General features: G+C 42.5%; 2 protein-coding genes across 6 annotated transcripts in view; both read right to left on the bottom strand.

Moving 5' to 3' along the window:
- Positions 1-10: 10 nt before the first annotated feature.
- fzr1b (fizzy/cell division cycle 20 related 1b) lies at positions 11-6,649 on the bottom strand. Its single transcript, XM_032531263.1, has 14 exons — positions 6,409-6,649; positions 5,870-6,053; positions 5,209-5,310; positions 5,019-5,082; positions 4,776-4,903; positions 4,521-4,603; positions 3,933-4,116; positions 3,711-3,776; positions 3,487-3,589; positions 3,026-3,207; positions 2,644-2,877; positions 1,647-1,751; positions 819-911; positions 11-539 (listed from the first exon to the last, which is right to left on the bottom strand). Exons 2-14 carry the CDS (start codon positions 5,945-5,947, stop codon positions 498-500), a joined length of 1,464 nt encoding a protein of 487 aa, XP_032387154.1. The 5' UTR covers positions 5,948-6,053; positions 6,409-6,649; the 3' UTR covers positions 11-497.
- Positions 6,650-13,652: 7,003 nt separating this feature from the next.
- The window catches only part of LOC116698546 (cAMP-specific 3',5'-cyclic phosphodiesterase 4B), a 28,749-nt gene continuing 23,049 nt past the window's right edge, over positions 13,653-19,352 (bottom strand). For all 5 annotated transcript variants that reach the window (XM_032530500.1, XM_032530501.1, XM_032530504.1 and 2 more), the window contains 9 exons: positions 19,046-19,139; positions 17,426-17,670; positions 17,237-17,335; positions 16,637-16,801; positions 16,164-16,263; positions 15,888-16,042; positions 15,630-15,752; positions 15,351-15,533; positions 13,653-15,254 (listed from right to left, as the gene is read on the bottom strand). In XM_032530500.1, coding sequence (XP_032386391.1) covers positions 14,886-15,254; positions 15,351-15,533; positions 15,630-15,752; positions 15,888-16,042; positions 16,164-16,263; positions 16,637-16,801; positions 17,237-17,335; positions 17,426-17,670; positions 19,046-19,139 — 1,533 coding nt within the window. In that variant the 3' untranslated portion in view covers positions 13,653-14,885. The remainder of the gene's footprint in view (positions 15,255-15,350; positions 15,534-15,629; positions 15,753-15,887; positions 16,043-16,163; positions 16,264-16,636; positions 16,802-17,236; positions 17,336-17,425; positions 17,671-19,045; positions 19,140-19,352) is intronic.

Here is a 19,352-nt window from a genome sequence, read left to right as displayed (position 1 = left end):
TCATTCTTTACAGCTGCATGAGAAACTGTGTGTATGTTCACCTAGTTATTGTTTCTCCTCTCTTGTATACTGCTTGTAGATCATATCCACACATTATCAAAATATAGAAATCCTCCCCTAAACGCACGCGCACACATACACATACATACACACACACACATAAAAAATGCTAGGCCGTTACATTATATAGCTTATAACTTTTGTACATGTATACTTCTGCTAATACATAATAAAAACAATTTCCTCACTTCCACAACAGAAAAAGAGAACAAGACCGACTTTTTTAAGCAGACAGTGTGTCTGGACAATAGACTGCTTGTTTTTTGTTTTTATCAGTGATGTCACTGTGAGAGATGGCAGTTGTTGGAAGTTGGGGCCGCATCCTCTGAGATGAGAGGACTCTAAGTGCTAGTCTGTGAGTGTCGTTGGTGACTCTGTGCATTTCAACCCCAGCTCAGAAGGCTCCTCCTGAAGCCAGTCCTGACCCGGGCTGCTCACTATCGTATTCTTGTGAAGAGATTCAGCACGGACTTTGATTCCTGGGAATAAAAGGAAATTAAACACAGTGACAAAAAATAAATACACCATACCCTTCATTCCAAAGATTTCCAAGATATCCAAGTAATTGTCTGGTCAAATTCAACTTCAACTAAGACCTTATCCAGGCATTCACATGTTTTTTTTTAAAATGATTTTATCAAATCAACCTTCAACCTGTTGAATCATCTACACGAAGAGCCCTCAGCATTTACAGAGCGCTGAGAGTAAGTGCTTTCAAGACATCGGACCTGTGTATATAATGGATAGGTGGCAGGTACCTTGGTGCAGCGTGTCTTACTGAAGACGTTCCAGAAACGTAGCGTCTCATCCCCAGCTCCTGTAACGATGGCCTCTCCATCTGGTGACACAGCCTAAAATGGGAGGACAAACAAATTGGTGAGAGGGTGAACATTTTGGTACGTGTATATCAGGAGAGTTCCCACATTATGCTAATTTTCAGTTTCATTTTATTTTTTTACTACATCTTTTCACACTTTGATGTTCAAAAAATAAATTCTCATATGGTCTGTAATACTGTGTATTACATATGCATTACCTCAAAAATCACCCATGTAACAAGGAATAGTAATTAAGCATTAGTTATTTATAATAATTTATTAACTCAGACAGATAGCACTGGATGTTGTGCGTGCAGTACTGAAACGGATTGGAGGAGATCGATAGTCACTTAGTCCGGGTCTTCCCTGGTTGCTTTTTTACTAACTGATAAGTATAACTATTTAGAATCTACTACGTTCTTCAGTGAGGGATCTGATTAAAGGGAGACTTTTCAACCTCTGGCTAAAATGCAGCCTGTACTTTAATGCATCAGTAGTCATAAATCAATAATGTAAATTAAATATAACAAAGGGGTTCCCCTCCGCATAATGAGTTTTTTTTACTTTTGATACTTTGAAGAACCTTCCTCTGATACTAGTCATGTATTGATTTTAAATGCTGGACTTGAACTTGTAACAGAGTATTTGTCCATGTTGTTATTGCATCTGAATACTTCTTCCCCCACTGGATAACTGTATGAAAACATCAGACATGTGTATGCTTCCTGTGCAATCTGCATGGCCATTGATTTAAACCTGCAGTCTTACCAGATACAGCACTCTGTAGGAGTGTCCTGTCAACTTAGCCACCTGTGTTAGTGACGGATACTTCCACACCAGGATCTGGTTCTGAGAGTAGCCATGAGTGCTCACCTGTAAACAAAGAGAGAACAGTTAACTAAAAATGCAAAACATGTACACGTCTACTTAGTTTGTAGTTCTGTAGTGCTGCGCTGTGTTGTATTTTATAGAAACAACTGTCGGTATAATTAAATCCAATATAAAACTGACACTACAGCACAGTACAGTATCACTATGCAGTTGAATCACTTGAAACACTGATACTGTACCAACAAGTAAGCTTCACATACAGTAGATTGCTAATGCAGAAATATTGTGTGGAATCATATCTTATTAAACATATGTTTTGATATATTGGAAGCTAAGTGTAAATTAACTCAAAATGTAACAAAAGGTCCCTCTACTTTAGAGAAAAGTGCAATAAAATGTTAATTAATGGGTACATACCGTTCTAACATCTCTACACTGAAAGTATATTATTTGTTTTCTGATGATGTAACACATTTCCCACTATCTAGCCTTACACTAGTAATACCAATTGGGGACTAGCTGTTTGCATTTTTATCCAATGTGATTACATTTTTTGTTAATTTATTACATTAATGGATTAAGAAGGATATTATGTATTCATTTTTACCAAATAATAAATTACATTTAATTGATAATTACATTGACATTATCCTTTCTGCAAACAAAGATAACATCTCCATGGTGGCATATACATTTGAGTGTGTATGTATGTGTGTGTGTGTCTGTGTCTGTGTCTGCGTCTGTGCAGAGGGGCCTTGCTGCTCGTCAGCCCTGAGGAGATGGACCAAGAGTATGAGAGACAGCTGCTGAGGCAAATCAACCACCAGAACCTGCCGACAGAGGCCCGCCTGTCAAAGGTGAGACACTGTGGTGTGTGTGTGTGTGGTGTGTGTGTGTGTGTGTGTGTGTGTGTGTGTGTGGTGTGTCTCCTCACCAGTTCATTGGCGTGTTTGGACCATGCCAGGTTGCAGACCTGGGAGCCCGTGTCTGTGCTCTGCAGCGCCTGACCCGTCAGTGTGTTCCAAAAGCGCAGGCAGCGGTCGGCGGTGCCGCCCCCTGACGCCAGCAGCCCGTGTTGGTGGGGGGACCAGGCGATGGCCTTCACTGCCGCCAGGTGGTCACTGTACTGCTGCACAGGGAGAAGGCTGGAGCTGTTCCACACCAACAACTGGGCAGGTGACAACAAGGAATGGGTTCTTCACACTAGAACACGTTCACTGTTACAGCCACAGATTATTTAGGATACTCTCCGGATTATTTCATGCAAAGATCACTGACAAAAAACAACAACAAAGTTGCGTTTTAAACTCTCTCACCTTGTTGTCGTTGCCTCCAGACGCGAGGTGCTGGTGGTCAGGAGACCATTTGAGACCACACACTTCTTGCCTGTGACCTTGCAGCCTCCTTTCAGCTGAAGGGGGGGTTCTGATGTCCCGCTGCAGGATCACTCGGTCCCTACTCCCCGACGACAGCTGCTCTCCGTTCCATGCCAGGGCGCCTTGAGCACAAAGGGGGGGGAGGGAGGGTCTCATATTTCACTGTGGCTATTAAGAATCCATCTGCCGTTTCTCATATGATAATAACATGTTTGGTGGTACATGTTGGAATTTTGGGCTATTAAGTACAAAAAAAAAAAAAGGATAAAAGTCTGTTCAAATTCGTTTTCAAAAGTTATGTTGGGAGATTTTTCTTTATTTCCTTTTAGCTTGCTAAAAGCAGACTCAAGCTGATTTTGACCAGCAGTCTGTAATTCCACCTTACTCCAGCTACGACTGACCTACACGTGCTGAGTGACCCTCCAGGCTGGTCAGCTTCCTCCCTCCTGCTGCATCCCAGATCTGAACGTAACCCTTGTGGGTTCCCACGGCAACAACACTACCCTGATAGGAGCAGAGTCAAAGTCAAATCACGCTGTCATTTTCCCATTATTTCTGTCCTACACACAGTTCATGTTCTCTTTTACTACTGTCGTAAATGAACAGTTCAGTTCCGGCAGCTCACCCTCTCATTCCAACATACTGATGTAACCGAGTCTCCATCCACTGAAAGGTCACATAATCTTGTCACCTGTTTAAAAAAAAAAAAGTACATAAAATTAACCATTTCCACTTTTCTCTTTGGCAGATCAGTCACAGACTTTCTTCCTTCCTTATTAGGCATTAACTGAGAAGAAATTCGGCAATAAAACTCAAAGTGTAAATGAGTGCCTTTAGTCCTCCTAACCTGGCTGGTGCAGGCACTCCACAGGTAGACGCAGGCACCCAGACCGACACTGAGCAAGTTGCCTGCTGACCAGTCCACCAGGTTGAGGTAGAAGTCATCCTGCAGCTCCGGCGCATCCAGCACCTTGAAGGGGATCTTGGAGATCTTACGGGCTGGTTTACGAGGAGAGCGGAGCAGCTTGTGACTACAGAAACATCAAGACAAAATAGGGAAAGTTAAATTATCTGACAGCATATTAACAGGGCCCGGGACCTTCACTGACACAGCCTCTAAAACCCACCCCAGACACTACACGTTACATTAACAAACATCCTGGACTGTCCATTTCACACACTACATATCCTGAATTTTTGCAGATCCCTCAACATTTCTGCACATCCTGCACTAAACCATACAACATGTTTTATTATTTTTAAACAGTTATATATGTATTGTTCATTGCCCTTTTAATATGGTAATGTTTAGGTATACACTGTCCACCAAGGCAAATTTCTGTTATGTGTTACTTGGGATTAAATTGTTTTCTGATTCTGTGCAAAGTTTAAGCAGTGTTTCTGTTCTGTGTGCAGCATGTGAGATATGTCATACCTCTTGTTGCTAAGTGGAGAAAGGGAGTAGGGTGAGACTTCATTATCGCTATCGAAAGGCACTCTCTTAGTGTGGACAGTGTACTGTGGAGAAAGCAGAATTATAGTCAAGGATTATTTTGCAGTTAAGTCACTCTATCAAATTAGTTATTATCATTACTACTAGCTTTACAACTCCATCATTACAACGTCAGTGTTAGTGTCTTTAAACAAATTAGTCTGGAATTGGATAGCAATTTTTTTTCACGACTTATACCCTAAAAAGGCTGTGAGAGTCTTGGGAGAGGACTGCGTGCCGCCGGTCATCTGTATGTGGGTCTAGCACAGTCTCTATCCCTGCCCCCAGTAACTCATTCCTCAACAGGGCAGCATACGCCACAGCATCTGGAGGGGAGACAGTAAAAAAGGTGATGGAAACACAGCTGGTCGAGAGATATAGCTCAGGAAAAGAAAGAAAAAATGACAACTGGCGGAATTCATAGCTGTACCAATGTCTGACCTTTGCTCGAGTCTGAACTGGCATCCTTTGCTTTATGGTTCTGATTTGGGGAGCAGCAGTTCTCCTGCATAGAAGAGGAAGGGTGTGCACGTTTTTTCTTATAGATACCTTTGACTATCAACCTGTGTTTCAGTAGGGCAGTGTAAAAAGTCAAGTGATTAGGTAACTGAGGAGATGAAGAACTGCTCACATTGGCGTAGTGGAAGTTGATGCTCCAGTTGCTTCCGGCTCGGGTGGGAATGAAGCGGTCCCCTGACTTAACACTGACAGGACTGCACGTAACACTTCCACACTGGGATGGAGAAAGAGGGACAGTGAGTTTACAGCAGGGTTTTTACTATCGGGCAATATTATTCAGGGAATTTTACAACAACACACACACACACACACACACACACACACACACACACACACACACACACATATATATAAGTGACCCTCCAGGCTGGTCAGCTTCCTCCCTCCTGCTGCGTCCCAGATCTGAACATAACCCTTGTGGGTTCCCACTGCAACAACACTCCCCTGATAGGACCAGAGTCAAAGTCAAATCACGATGTCATTTTCCCATTATTTCTGTCCTACACACAGTTCATGTTCTCTTTTACTATTGTCGTAAATGAACAGTTCAGTTTGGGAATGAAGCGGTCCCCTGACTTAACACTGACAGGACTGCACGTAACACTTCCACACTGGGATGGAGAAAGAGGGACAGTGAATTTACAGCAGGGTTTGTACTATCGGGCAATATTATTCAGGGAATTTACACACACACACACACACACACACACACACACACACACACACACACACACACACACACACACACACACACACCACACACACTATCTCACCTTTGACAGGCGGGCCTCTGTCGGCAGGTTCTGGTGGTTGATTTGCCTCAGCAGCCGTCTCTCATACTCTTGGTCCATCTCCTCAGGGCTGACGAGCAGCAAGGCCCCTCTGCTGCCCGCCCGCCCCCCCCCCTTTAAACCTCCGCTCCCTCCCGTTGAGGAAATCCACCCTGGAGCACCATCTCTGTGGAAAAAACAGGTTGTCTTAATCCATAACACAATGATGCAGCTCTTTAGGCTGTGTTATTAACACATTCCAGGCGGCCTGTTTAGCACGATGTCTGTACATGTCAGCGCATGTCTGGTGGTTCTAGCGTTAGCTACATGTTGTCGTTACGTGGTTTAAAAACACAAAACAAGTGTACATTTGCCGTTTCTTGCTCGCATAAACGCAAACAGATATCAAATTAAAATCAGCTCTACAGTGCGCTAATGACAGCTGCGTGGTTGTCATGGCATCATGCGGACACAACAACCCCTTTAACAGCGAATGTTACATCAGCTCACGACCCTGCTGCTCGACAGCGAGGCTTTCTTACCCGACTGGCTCAGGTGACCAAATCAGCTGTCATCATCGGTTGAAAATGTCAGCGCTGCAGCTGGGAGACTATGGTCGCTTACTCCCAAACAGCGGTACATCCAAATGTCAACGCGTCTCACTGGTGTTGTTTATGTTCGTGACAAAAATGGCGACCGAAACAGCTTTAGCAGAAATTCTTTGGTTGACTTCTGCTGTCTGTGCAGTGTGTGCAGTCAACGCAGCGCGCAGCTCAACAGCGACGCCCGCCGGCGATAGGCCCTTAATGCGCGCTGCATTTAAAGTCCCCCTGTCGTTAATCCCTGTGACCACAAGGTGTCGCTACTGCACTGGTAAATGACTTACCCAGTGCATTCAAGAAGAAGTATTGTTATTAGGCATTGCATATTTTAAGAAGGAGCAGTGTACCAGAAAACCTGTAAAAAGAAATTTGTAATAATTAAATTAGGCTATTAATGTATTTGATTCGGTTGGTCCTACAGATCTAACATTGTTTTTTTTTTATCTTTGTACTTGATAAAATGACCTTGATTTTGAATTGCTCACATGTTTCAGAATATACAGTAAATTTAAACAAAAGCAATACTTATTCATGCATAGCCCGTTTAACATATAAAACCAAATATGTCCGTGTTTGGTGCAATAACAATGCTGAATGGCCATTTCTAAGTATTTTAAGGCACTTTTAAAACCAACCTCTCACTTAATTTGCATACCAAATGTACTGTCATTGACATCTGTATGTCAGTAGAGAGTGAGAGCACTGGTCTTTAAGTCTCTTAAGATGGTATCCAATAAGAAAGCTATTTTAAAATTCTGATGTCTACTCAAGGCTGTTTGATTGAGAGCTATATCATTATTGATGTTTTTGAAAGTCTGACACACTTTTCTTTTATTTGCTTTTGTCTAATTCATTACTTTCTCACTTACTTTCATACTATATTATTTGCACTTACAGTTTAATTTGATTACGAACTGTGTTGAATGAAAATCTGTAAATTAGATTTCTGAAAAAAAAAGAAATAAAAAAAGAAAAGAAAAAAAGAGTGAGAGCGCTGGTAGCACATGCTTGACTGAGGGCCCCTGCCTGAGCGGGACATCAAAGTAAATAAAGATCTTACATTTGCCCTCACTGATACTTGATTTTCCATCCCCTGTAACACCACCAGAGAGCACATTATGCAAACAAAACTGGCAGATAAAGGTTTACTCTTTGAACTCTTTCATGTGTGTTTTTGGATCTGAACCACTAAAAAAGTGAAAGAGAGAGAAAGAAGAACAGGAAAACGGGCCTGCTACTGCGTGGGGTTTAATGAGACTGACATGGTAGAGTGGAGACAAGGCATGGCTTATCTGGTGGCACTCTGATCTTGCACGTAGGCCACTCTGCCACGCTGCCCTTCGACACACAGCAAGACGCTCAGTCTACATTCACATACTACTGACCTGGAGTAAGCTAATAGTGCTTAATGGTGTATCTGTTTTCAAAACAGACGAATCATATACAGTCATCAGCAATGGAAAGTATTAGCCTTTGTTGCCGGGTGAACCCTTGCAAAAAAACTGTGTTGATCAGGGCCCTCATTCTGTTTCAGATGTTTTTGAGCTGTCAGCAGTTCAACCAAAGAGTTATTCCCTTCTTAATGTCTCACTCATCTGTTTGCATCCCATGAATATCAATTTGTGTAGCAGAATTAATTTAATTTAATCATCTTCACCCCCCCCCCCCTTTGTTTTTCATGTGACTATGTGGAGAAGAGTAGTTCAAACTAGCTCCAACTCTACCAGCTAGGTGTGTTGATAATTTAACGTGTGCAAAAATGCACCAGTAACAATCTAACAACGCAATACACCATAAAATATCCTTCTGCAGAATGAGTGTGTTTACTATCGATAGTTTAAGTTTCTTGGGTAGGATTTTTTAAATTGTTGTATTGGTTCTTTAACTTAAGTAACGTATACAGTATGGGTCCACCACTGTAGACATGTTTACACCACTCACCATGCACACATTCCACATACGTGCTGACATGCAGAGACACAAACACCACCATTATTTGCTAGAAGCTATCTGACCATCATCACATTTTGCTTTTAGAAAGCCCAGTCACAACAACCTATCTTATCTGCATCCTCCATCACTTCCACACAGAGGCCCACGTTGGAGGAGCCTGATGCCGACATGGAGGGCAGCGTCTGGGGGGTGTAGAGCAGCTGTCTGCCCCGGTCAGGGTGGAGGGGGAAAAGCTGAGGCCTTATCGCTCTTGTATTGCAGTGCAGTTCAGTGGGCACAGAGGAAGCTGGGCCTGTGCTTGCAGACTGTGACGTTTTCAGATCCTTACTGGAATTCAAAAACAAAACAACGATGTGACTAATCTCCTCTATCGTATGATGAAAAGAAAAACAATAGTTTCAGTGTGATGAAACAACATAGGAGAACTTTACTTTGTACTGTAGGTGTTGAACACAGAGCATTTTTCCAGGCAAACCTGTATAGGGTTATTGTTCATATGCTCTCAGACATAGTTGTTATGGCAAGGGTTGTGGTGGTGAGTAATAAACTGAAGTCTCGAAAATACAGCAACAACAGGGTTTTACCGTAAAACATCACTCTCATGTTTAATTCATCAGCAATGACAATCTAAAGATTGGGCGTAGATGACCTTTGATTGCATCTCAGGAGTTGTGCTGTAACAAGAATGAAGAGTGTGAGATAAACAAGAAAGTTTATCTCACACCAATTGATGTGGTATATTTGATATTTTCATTTGGGGTAGGCCTCCTCTCTCTCTATTATTCTCTGTCTCAGTTTCTTTTCCTCCACCACATTCTGTTTTACTGCAGTGCATGTTGTCACACATCTCCTCCCACGCACACGCTCACTTTGACACACCAGAGAGTTACAGAGCTGCATTCTCTCCCCTTTCTCTCTCTGTCCTTGTGTCAAATAAGGACGATTATCGATGCGGGCAAAGTTAAGAGGCTGACATGCAGGTTAAACGTGATTTGGTTTACAGTAGATTTTTCTCTTGATCTGAGCACCACAAAACCAAATTTCACAGAAGAAAAGCCTTCATTCTGTGCAGTTGCAATACTGGTGGGGAACCCTGGCGATTTCAGACCCTAAACATTCTAATGTTAATAAAAAAAAGCTTTAGTGCTTCAAGTTGTAGTTTGCAAACTGGTCTGTTAGTGAAAGAGGACAAACAATTCCAGGTTCAAAGGGCTCGAAACAGGTTTAAAAGCCTGTGTTGCTGTCTCCGATGCTATGCACCTGTAACCCCGTCAAGGAAAGGGTTAACAGAAACGTAGTTTTGTGAAGTCTAACGTTGGTAGTTCCCAGAGTAAGAGAAGAAGTTGGTAATTTCATGGTGCATATTAGAACGCAAATTGAAACGTAAGCAACCAAAATTGCATTGAAAACATTGTGTAAAATTGGTCATTTGCTGTGACTTATAAAGTGTCCGGTTTAGTTCCATAATGCTAATAGTGTCAAAAAACATCATGTGGCGTTGTTGTTTAGTGGCTAACTCAGAAATGATCGGCTAATGAAATGACTGATTTAGCGGTCTAGGTCTGATCCTAGAATAGCCTGGTGGGGAAGTCGACATCCGCACTTCATATGAAATTAGTATGTTCACCTGTTTTTTGGATGGGTTCAGGTTGTGTGTCTGTGCATAATCAATATTCACCATTCCATCTTTCTTCTTTTCCCCTCAGGTGTAACAATTCCCTCCATTCTCAAGTGTCACATCTGTTCATCTTTTATGTCACACAATTTTCAGTGTTCTTGTGTGTGTGTGTGTGTGTGTGTGTGTGTGTGTGTGTGTGTGTGTGTGTGTGTGTGTGTGTGTGTGTGTGTGCTTCAGTGTGTCATGTTTCAGTATGCATGTATGATCCCAGGGGTGTTTTATTTATTTACATATTTCTGTTTGGACAAACAAGGATGACAGTGTGCTCTTGTGTGCCGCTGAGTCCCCACAGGGATGTTCCTTTCCGTGTCTGAACAATTCCCAGGCTTGCTGCATGCTGGGTAAAAGAGCCCAGAGGAATCAGTACAAATGTCAGGCTGGTGCCATGTCCTTAAATGCATCATGATAAATGTGATTTGACATGGACAAGTGCTTTACATACAGGCTAATATCTGAGAATCTACTTTTTTTTTTTTTTTTAATCACAGCCAATGAAAGCGTTTTAGGAATAATTCAAAAATGCATTCATCTCACATAATTACCATCATATTTTGATTCCCCATATCTGACTGTGACTAATAGAGTATTATTCAGTTTTGTTTTTTTCCCCGTAAAGGCAAATTCTTATAAATATTATCTTATACGTTGGTAGTAAACACTACATGCATGGTCCCCTTTTCCCTCATGGAAAGGTCAGAAAACCATGTCTTACATTTTGACTGTGTTTTGATATTTTGCATTCATTTGCTCATTCTCAGGATCATAGAACTGCAGCCATACACATTCCATGTATTATATATTTTCAGATATTTAAGGCAGTTGCAAGCAAGGAAAATCCACACTGGGAAGCAAACAATGGCATATCTATGATGACTGCCGCCATGTTTGATAACTAGATGATTTGTGACATTTTCTGGGAAGGACACATCCTGTTATTGTCCTAATCCTGCAGTTTAGAGTCCATGAAACACAAGACACACTCACACACACACACACACACACACACACACACACACACACACACACACACACACACACACACCACACACACACAAGGCCTCAAAGGATGATGACTGCATTGTTTGATCTTTTCCAGATTCATCATTTTCTTTAGAGTCGTGCAAAACTGTTTCAGCGCACTTACTTACCCATCTGTCTCAGCCACTCTGAGCTGATCCCTGCACACACACACACCACACACCACACACACACACACACACACACACACACACACACACACACACACACACACCACACACACACAAACCTGAATTAGCCTGTATTTCCCCAAATGACTGCCCAATTGACTTCAGTCCTTACTGTCAACTCGACTAAAAACAAACAGCAGCAGGCCAGGAGAAACTCCAGGAAAGACATTTGTTTTTATAAAATGAATATCGAGAGAGCAGGTTTGTTTTTCTGGAAGTGGTTCTCTTCCTCTCTTGCCTTGGCCCCGGGCTGTGGGCCCTTTCAGAGCCTGGCTGGTAGAGTGGAGAAAGGAGGTTGACTGGCTGTCAACTGGATCCACTGGCAGAAGGAGCCTCTGGCCCAGGCTGAACCCAGGCGGTTCACAGACACTACAGCCGGGGCCGGGGCGGTCTGCCTTCAGCCAACTGACGTCAGTCACCAACAGACCACAAGACTTGTGTTAGAGAAAAACAACCTCATTGCCCATTGCCATGGCAGTATGGACCACCATCATGGAAAACACTTGTCCTCGTCTGCGCCTGTGTTTACCATCAACAGTTTTTGCTGAATCTAAAGAAAGAGGTGGACAATTTATGTTTCTGGTCATCATCGAGACATCCACAAACTCCAAAGTAAACAAAATCTAATGTCTCCAAAATGTCTGTGTCTTATTAATTATAAAACAAACATGGAGCACATGTGGTACATTTTAGGGCAGCACACTTTTTTGCATTGTGTCAGGAACAAAGGTTGAGTACTGTCAGGTTTTCTCTCCTACAGTATCTGGAAGTTTCATAGCGAAGTAATGAGTACCCCTTAAACATTGGAGACATGGTGAATGCAATAAAATACCATATAATAAGCAGTGAAGGTGAGATTAAAAAATTAAATGTCTTCCTCCTCTCAGAAACTGAAAGTCTGAAAGTCATCTCTGGCGTTGTGCAAAATTTAACCCAGCATGCCCCCCTGCTAATCACTTATTCCAGATGCTTATCTGCTCGGGTCAAGGTGCTCGTGGCCATGGGAGAGTGAATGCCCTGAGGGCCCCGGCACATAGCATGGCTATCTCTCCCCTTCCTGTTTACATTGCTGGCTCAGTGTCCAGGAATTACTTAACTCAAATCAGAGGGAAGACGTGTCACTGGTGTCAGTGCAGGCAAGTGACTGAAAACTCAATCACGTTGTTTGCCTTCTTCTGTCATTTCTGGTTTTCCCCTCAGAGTTGCAAAACTGGAACCATGACGTCAACAAAACCACATCAGGTTTCACATAATTGCTCTGACAATAGATCTAATTTGTGTTAACTTAAATACAGCCGAAGGATGGCGGTTGTTTAGATTTGATAAACAGGTAAAGAAATCCAACATTTCTCTGAGACGAGGATAAATAAATATACATGTATAATTATAACAAAGTATTATTTAAGTATTTAAGTATTTATGTAAATGACATACTTATGATTTGTTTGCGAATCCAATAACACACAAACCAGAAAATTCTGTACATGCCCATTTTAATAATCCGATAGAAAACATCTGTTGAGCACAACATACACCATTTTACCATAAATTGTGAGGAAGACACTGAAAAAATATAGTTGAAACAATGTTTATATATTTCAGCAAATATTCCTATAGCTGTACAATGACCCGTCACTGTACACAAGAAACTGCAGGAAATATCCAGCCTTCATAATCCGCCAGGAACAAAGGACAAAAAACAAAAGCCAGACTTCTTCTGCACCTCACGTGAGGTGTTGGTTTAAAATGGTTCTGAAATTTTTAAAAACAAACACTTCAAATTGTCAAAAGTGATCTGCAAAACTTCATTTTACGGTCTTAATAGCAAAACAGTTTGCTAAATACAATAAAACAGAACCACCAGACAAGTTCAGTCAAACTGTGGTAGTGCATATAAATAATATCAAATATACAGGGAATATTAACAATCAATATCAATAGTATCATATACAAGTAGAAGGATAATAAATACACTGTTACAAACAGCTGAAGGATTGGCACAGCACAGCTGGGTGCAACAAGATTGTGCAACTCTGTGACAACTGACACACACACACGGGAGATATCGTGTCATGACGCGATATAGACCCCCCCTCACACACACACACACACACACCACACACACACACACACACAACACACACACACACACACACACACAACACACACACACACACACCACACACACACACACACACACTTATTCTGAAGGTTTCACCTTACATTGTGGTACCTTTAAGGTAGTGTTGGACAGATCAGCAACTAGCTGTGTAACTGTCAACATATTCAAAGTGCTGGAATAAAAACTACAAGATACAATTATTCTATTACTAACAGGTGTTTTGTAAATGTGCACACAGTCTTAAAGTCACTCAAAGTTCAAAAGCTAAGGAAACAGGGGAATTACACGGTGGAAACAGATTTTCCAAATGGGAATAGTTCAGCACAATACAAGGTGAGGAGACTTCTTTCCTTTGTGATATACACATTTTTGGTGAAATTTCACTTAGTCATTGGCTTTCATTTGCCTTATCTCTTCATGCAGGTGCTACACGACGATGTCAAGGTTCCGTTTGACTTCTGGTCGGAAGTTGGATTGGTTGAAGTATTATTATTCGTTACATGGGATCACACTCTTCAGAGGTGGCAGTGGAATCATCAAAGTGCTTTCTTTACAGGATCTTTGGAGATGTTTTGTTTTTGGACTCAAAAATAAAAATTTTGTTTTCCACTTTCAAGTGATTTGATCCATGACTTATTTATTATTGTAGAAAAAAAAACTGTTGAATAAATCAAATTATTTTGGTTTTACGTGTTTACAATGCTGCAAATTATCAATGTTTTCTACGCTCTCTTTGTCCTATGCCACGAAGTGCAAATTGTGCTGGGAAGTCGTCGGATTTTAGAAATACAGCTACTGAATGCTTTTGTGAGAACAAGCTCATCCTATTGCCAGAACATTAGGAAGACTGTGTGACACAAATGTGTCCTTTCTGAAGACATTTTGACACATTCTACAGCTACATAAATGATTTCAATAAATTACAAAAACACTTACAAAAAGACACGGTTGTTTAAAAAAGGCACACAACTTTCTTTTCTTTTTTAAACAAGTGTTAGAAAAAAATGCTCAGGTACAAATAACTCATAGCATGAAGCTGACCAGTAGTTTTTGGTTGGACACTTCACCAGGTGGCATCTAATCCCAACACAATACAAAGAATCAGACATCAACATAAAAAACCTCAAGTGCAAGTTTAGAATTTTTACTAGTCCCAGTACATGGATACATATCATCCACTTCACCTTCTTTGTCTGTGAGATTCAACCCTGCCTCTGCAGTCTGACGGTAGTCCCTTTTTTAAAGAACAGACCTCTTCCAGCTCCCTTCTATGGGGCTGAAAAACAAACTGCCACAGGGTCTCCAAAACCTTGTTTGCAGGGATGCCCCACATGCAGTCAGGCCGTCTCTGCCAGGCAGCTCCAAAGAGACAGATTGCAGGATTGCTCTACTGCAATTAAATGAATTCAGCCAAAACAGCAGAACTTGCTGCACTCTAAGAACACCATTAGTTCAGCTATGTTTCTGCTGGGGAGACGTCACGTGTCGCCATTTCTGCCCCGTCCTGATCAGAGGCGTGGTCTTGGAGTATCACACCATCAGTTGTCTCCATCATCATGTTCTCCTCATCTCCACACTGTCTATCCTGGTCATCCAGCGTCAGTTCAAACTGAAATTTACTCCCCACAGGTCCACCCTCCTCTTCCCCAGGTGGGACTCCTTCCCCATCGCTGGTATAGAAGGGAGGGGAGGGACTTTCGGGGATCATGCTCTGGTACCAGTTCCTGTTGTCCTCAAGCGTGTCCAGGATATCCTGGGCGTCAGGGTGGACCAGGTCGGCCCACGTCTCCCACAGAGGGTGGACAATGTAATCGATGAAGCCAACCTAGAAAAGACAACAAGGCATGATGTCAGTAAAACTAAAAGAAATAACTACAATATTAACGTTCTATATTTGGAGCTAGATGTGCCTTTTCTCTACCTGTGTTCTCTCTACTGAAGCTGTGTGTTTGTCGCACATCGGACTGATCTCCATCCCCCTCTCCCTCTCTCTGTCTCCCTGGTGGAAAAACTCATCCATAATCCTGTCTGTCCACTGTCGGTACAAATCCAGAGGCTTGGTTGGGTTGCTCAGGTCTGCACAGTGAACCATGTTACGCAAAACCTACAGAGAGAAAAAATAAATAATTAAAATCAACATGCATGCAGTTTTTTTGTGTGTCATAATCTAGTCTGCATCATGTGGGTGTAAGAGCTTTACCTGCATTCTGTCTGTGTAGTTGTCCAACAGCAGGACTCCAGAGCTAGTCACTTTCTTGGTTTCCACCATCGTCTTCAGATTAGCCAGCAGGCTCATGTGTTTAGACATGTCAGTTGCCAATACCTGGATGAGAGGAAGACACAAAGGATGATGTAAGACATAATTTAAGAGGGAAGCAAAAAAAGCAACCAAGACATTCACACACACACACACTGAAAGCTGTAACTGGCATCAGACAGAAATAATGAGGTTTCTCACCATGTCAATGACCATCCTCCGGAGTGTCTGTCTCTGCTTCTTGGTGAGGTTTTGGAAGATGTCGCAGTTGTCCTCCTGCAGCAGCTTGAAGCCCACGGCCAGGTGGTGGTTCTCCAGCACTGATTCATCGTTGTACATCAGAGCCAGCTCGGAATCTAAAGGCAGAGGAGGGAGAGAGAAAGGACAGAAAGAGAAATTAAATGGAGCTCTAGCTTTTTAAACTCATGTAAACTAAACAAATTGGTGTGACCACAAGTGCCAGTAAAGAGGACTTACTGGTGTTGATGAGGAACTGGTTGGACACTCCTGGGTGGTCCACGTCGTGAATGGCTGCAGCAAAAATGGCTGCTAAGATCTCCAGATCTGTGAATACAGCCTGTGTTTGAAAAGAAGAATAGGAGATTAGCTTCACTGTCAGGAAACTGGCCAAACAAGGTAAGGTATTTGACAACTGTTTGAGGCCGATCCTTCTATCTGTCTTCCTCTCCGGCAAGCTGATTTACTAGCATGCCAGTATTGGTGACGTTAATGCCAGTCACTTCATTAAAGCATAATAAGTAGCTTGAGAAAAAGGTGTGGGCAATAGTGCCACACTTTAATGGGGTCCATCTGATAATTACCCGCAACATAACTAAAGGGCAAATTTAACCAACAAAACAACAACAAAAAGCAAAGAATAGTAAAATGTAGTGATTTCCAACGGTTCAAAAAATTGTTAAATTACATCACTATCCAAGTAAATGACTTACATCAAGTGCGGGAGTGGACAGGAGGATATGTGTGGACTGGGCTACGTCAGCGGCGTGCAGGCTGTTGTGGTAGGCCACGTCGGAGTGATAGTGGCCCTCCAAGGTCAGCATGAACGTCACGAAGGTGTCCGTTGGAATCTTGAAAGTCCTCATCAGGTCTCGCTCCTGCATGCGACACAGAGGGAGAAAATCAGAAAAATGTTGGTTGCATTTTTAGCAGGCTAGTGATCTGACCTTAAAATTAATTCTTATACCATATTTGTCTGATTATAAATCATATACTACTAAAGGGGCTGAAAATGAAAACAGTTGGCTCTCCTGCCAGCTAGAAATCAATTTCAAGTGATAATGTCCCTCTAGCAGATGTCCCTGTAGATACTGACAGCTGAACATAACAGACTGTAGACATACTGTAAACACTGAGGTAGGCTGTGCCTCATGTCTTCTATAGCCCCTCGCGTGTGTGTGTGTGTGTGTGTGTGTGTGTGTGTGTGTGTGTGTTTGTGTGTGTGTATGAACGCTTTCACACTTTTTTTATGAACTCCTTTTTACTTGACAATGAGGTGGAAGATGAGGATGATGAAGAGGCAAAGCACTGACCTGAAAGATGCTGTACATGATACATGTCAGCGGGCGGTTGTGGGAGTGCTCAGCCACTTTGAAGATATTCAGGCCCCATTTGTTGATGTCCTCCAGGTCCTGTTAGAGAAGACGACTGTGAGTATCTTAGCCAGTCACACAACTTACGTGTTATATATTTCGTTGCTATATAATCTGTCCATTGCTAACCTTCGTCAGCAGTTCCTCCTGGTCCGTCTTGACCCCAAAACGATTGCTGGTGCTTCCAGAGAAGCTGGGCGTGTGGCTGACCTTCCTCACCCCACTGATCTGCGTCATCATCCCGCCCTGCTGCTGCTGCTGCTGCTGCTGTTGCTGCTGTTGGTGCTGCTGCTGCTGCTGCTGCTGGCCCTGTCTCCTCTTCCTTTCCCTCGACTTAGGAACTGGACATGGAAGCTCCAACTCATTCTGCTTGTCTGGAGAAAATAGAAGACAAAAAGAAATAGTTTCAGTTACTCAAGAGACAGAATCAGACTAGGCTAGGCTATGTTGCATAAGCATCATGGTGTGTACCGGGAAAACAAAGCTAACACTGAGAAATAGTTGACCTCTCACACCTATGTGACAACACAATAAAGCTGCACTGACAGTTGTTTAATTGGCAAGCAATCCTTTGGTCACAATTTACTTTGCTAAAAATGAATCCCTCTTGACAGTAAAAATTAAAAATTAAGAATTTCAAGAAGGGTCAAGAAGTGCTGATGAGATATTGTGATATCTGATAATGCTCCAGTGGCCCGTGCATTCTAAGAAGCTGAGACCTGTTGCAATAACAATCCACAGATTCCTGGAAAGCTGGCTCATAGTAGGCCAAAATGTTATTGTCATGTTGTGTTTTGGTTAGTATGTGGGTTTGTTTGGTGTATGTGATTCAGTTCGTCTGCAGGCTGAATGTGATTCTCAAATGCTCTATGCAGCTGTTTGTATGTGGGTGACTGCAAAACTCCCTTAGCCTGAATATGTGCACCACATGCACTGCAGTGAGAGAAACATATCTCAGAGGCACCCTCCACAAAGTACAGAAAGAAATGATCTCACTAAACCTGACAGGTGTTAGCTGCAAAACAGACGGCAACAAAACCACTAAGCCTCAAAAGATAAGCAGAGTTTCTCTGTGTGCTGTTTGTCTCTTCTCTCAGCTCTATCATGCACAAATCTCTTTCAATGCACCACTTCTATTGTTAGAAGTTCACCTTGCATGCATCCAGCCTGTATTCCCATGTAGGCTTTGCTTCTCGGAGAGCGAGAACATGGAGGCATGTTTACTAGCAAGAACAATGCGTTAGTCTGCACACAGCCCTGATAAGCTGGTTTGTCTGGGCGCATGCTGATGGTGAGTTGGATGGGAAGGTGGAACGCCAGAGGGGCAGACTGGCTGGCTGTGAGTCAGGAAAAGTTGCCGGGCTTTTAAGAGACAAGGAAACACTGCTGTCATCCTGATGAATAATGCAGCGTCTATCTGAACCTGATGGCACCGCATGCACGCAAACATTCTCCCTCTCCCCCGCTCATAGCCCCTCATCTCTCCAGAAGGCAGTATTCCCCAAATATACCCCCCCCCCCCTCCCCCCCACACCCACATGTCTCTGCAGTTAGAGAAAGGGGACTCTCTGCATCTCTGATCCAGACCAGATCAGACTGGTTTAAGAGCAGTGAAGCAGACCAACTACGGGTTTCTCCACTACTTACCAAGTGCGTTAGGTAACCTCACAACCTTTGCCATATAAAGGCTGTTGGCTCATTTAAGTCTCCATTTCATATTTGTGAGTGGATGTGTGCTGCAGTGCTCACCTAGGAAGGTGTTGGAGATGTACTCTGACACTTGGTTGCCTGAGCGACTCATCTCAGACAGGTGGTTTAACTCCCGGTTCAGCATTCTCTTGAACTGGAGGCAAAAAAATAAAAAATAATAATACATGAGGTTAAATGAACTATACAAAAAAATACACATTGGTTTATTAATTTTGCTGCTGTTTCCGAGAAGAGAAATATATAATTTCCTGTTATTTCTCACTGGAATATGTCCCATGAGAACGTGGCCTCTGTTTTTTTATGCGTCATTTAAGTCTGTGTTTATGTTTTCTTGGTCCTGGTTTGA

This window comes from Etheostoma spectabile, chromosome 12 (genome assembly GCF_008692095.1).
Source record: "Etheostoma spectabile isolate EspeVRDwgs_2016 chromosome 12, UIUC_Espe_1.0, whole genome shotgun sequence".
Taxonomy (NCBI): domain Eukaryota; kingdom Metazoa; phylum Chordata; class Actinopteri; order Perciformes; family Percidae; genus Etheostoma; species Etheostoma spectabile.
This window is presented reverse-complemented; position numbering and strand designations above follow the sequence as displayed.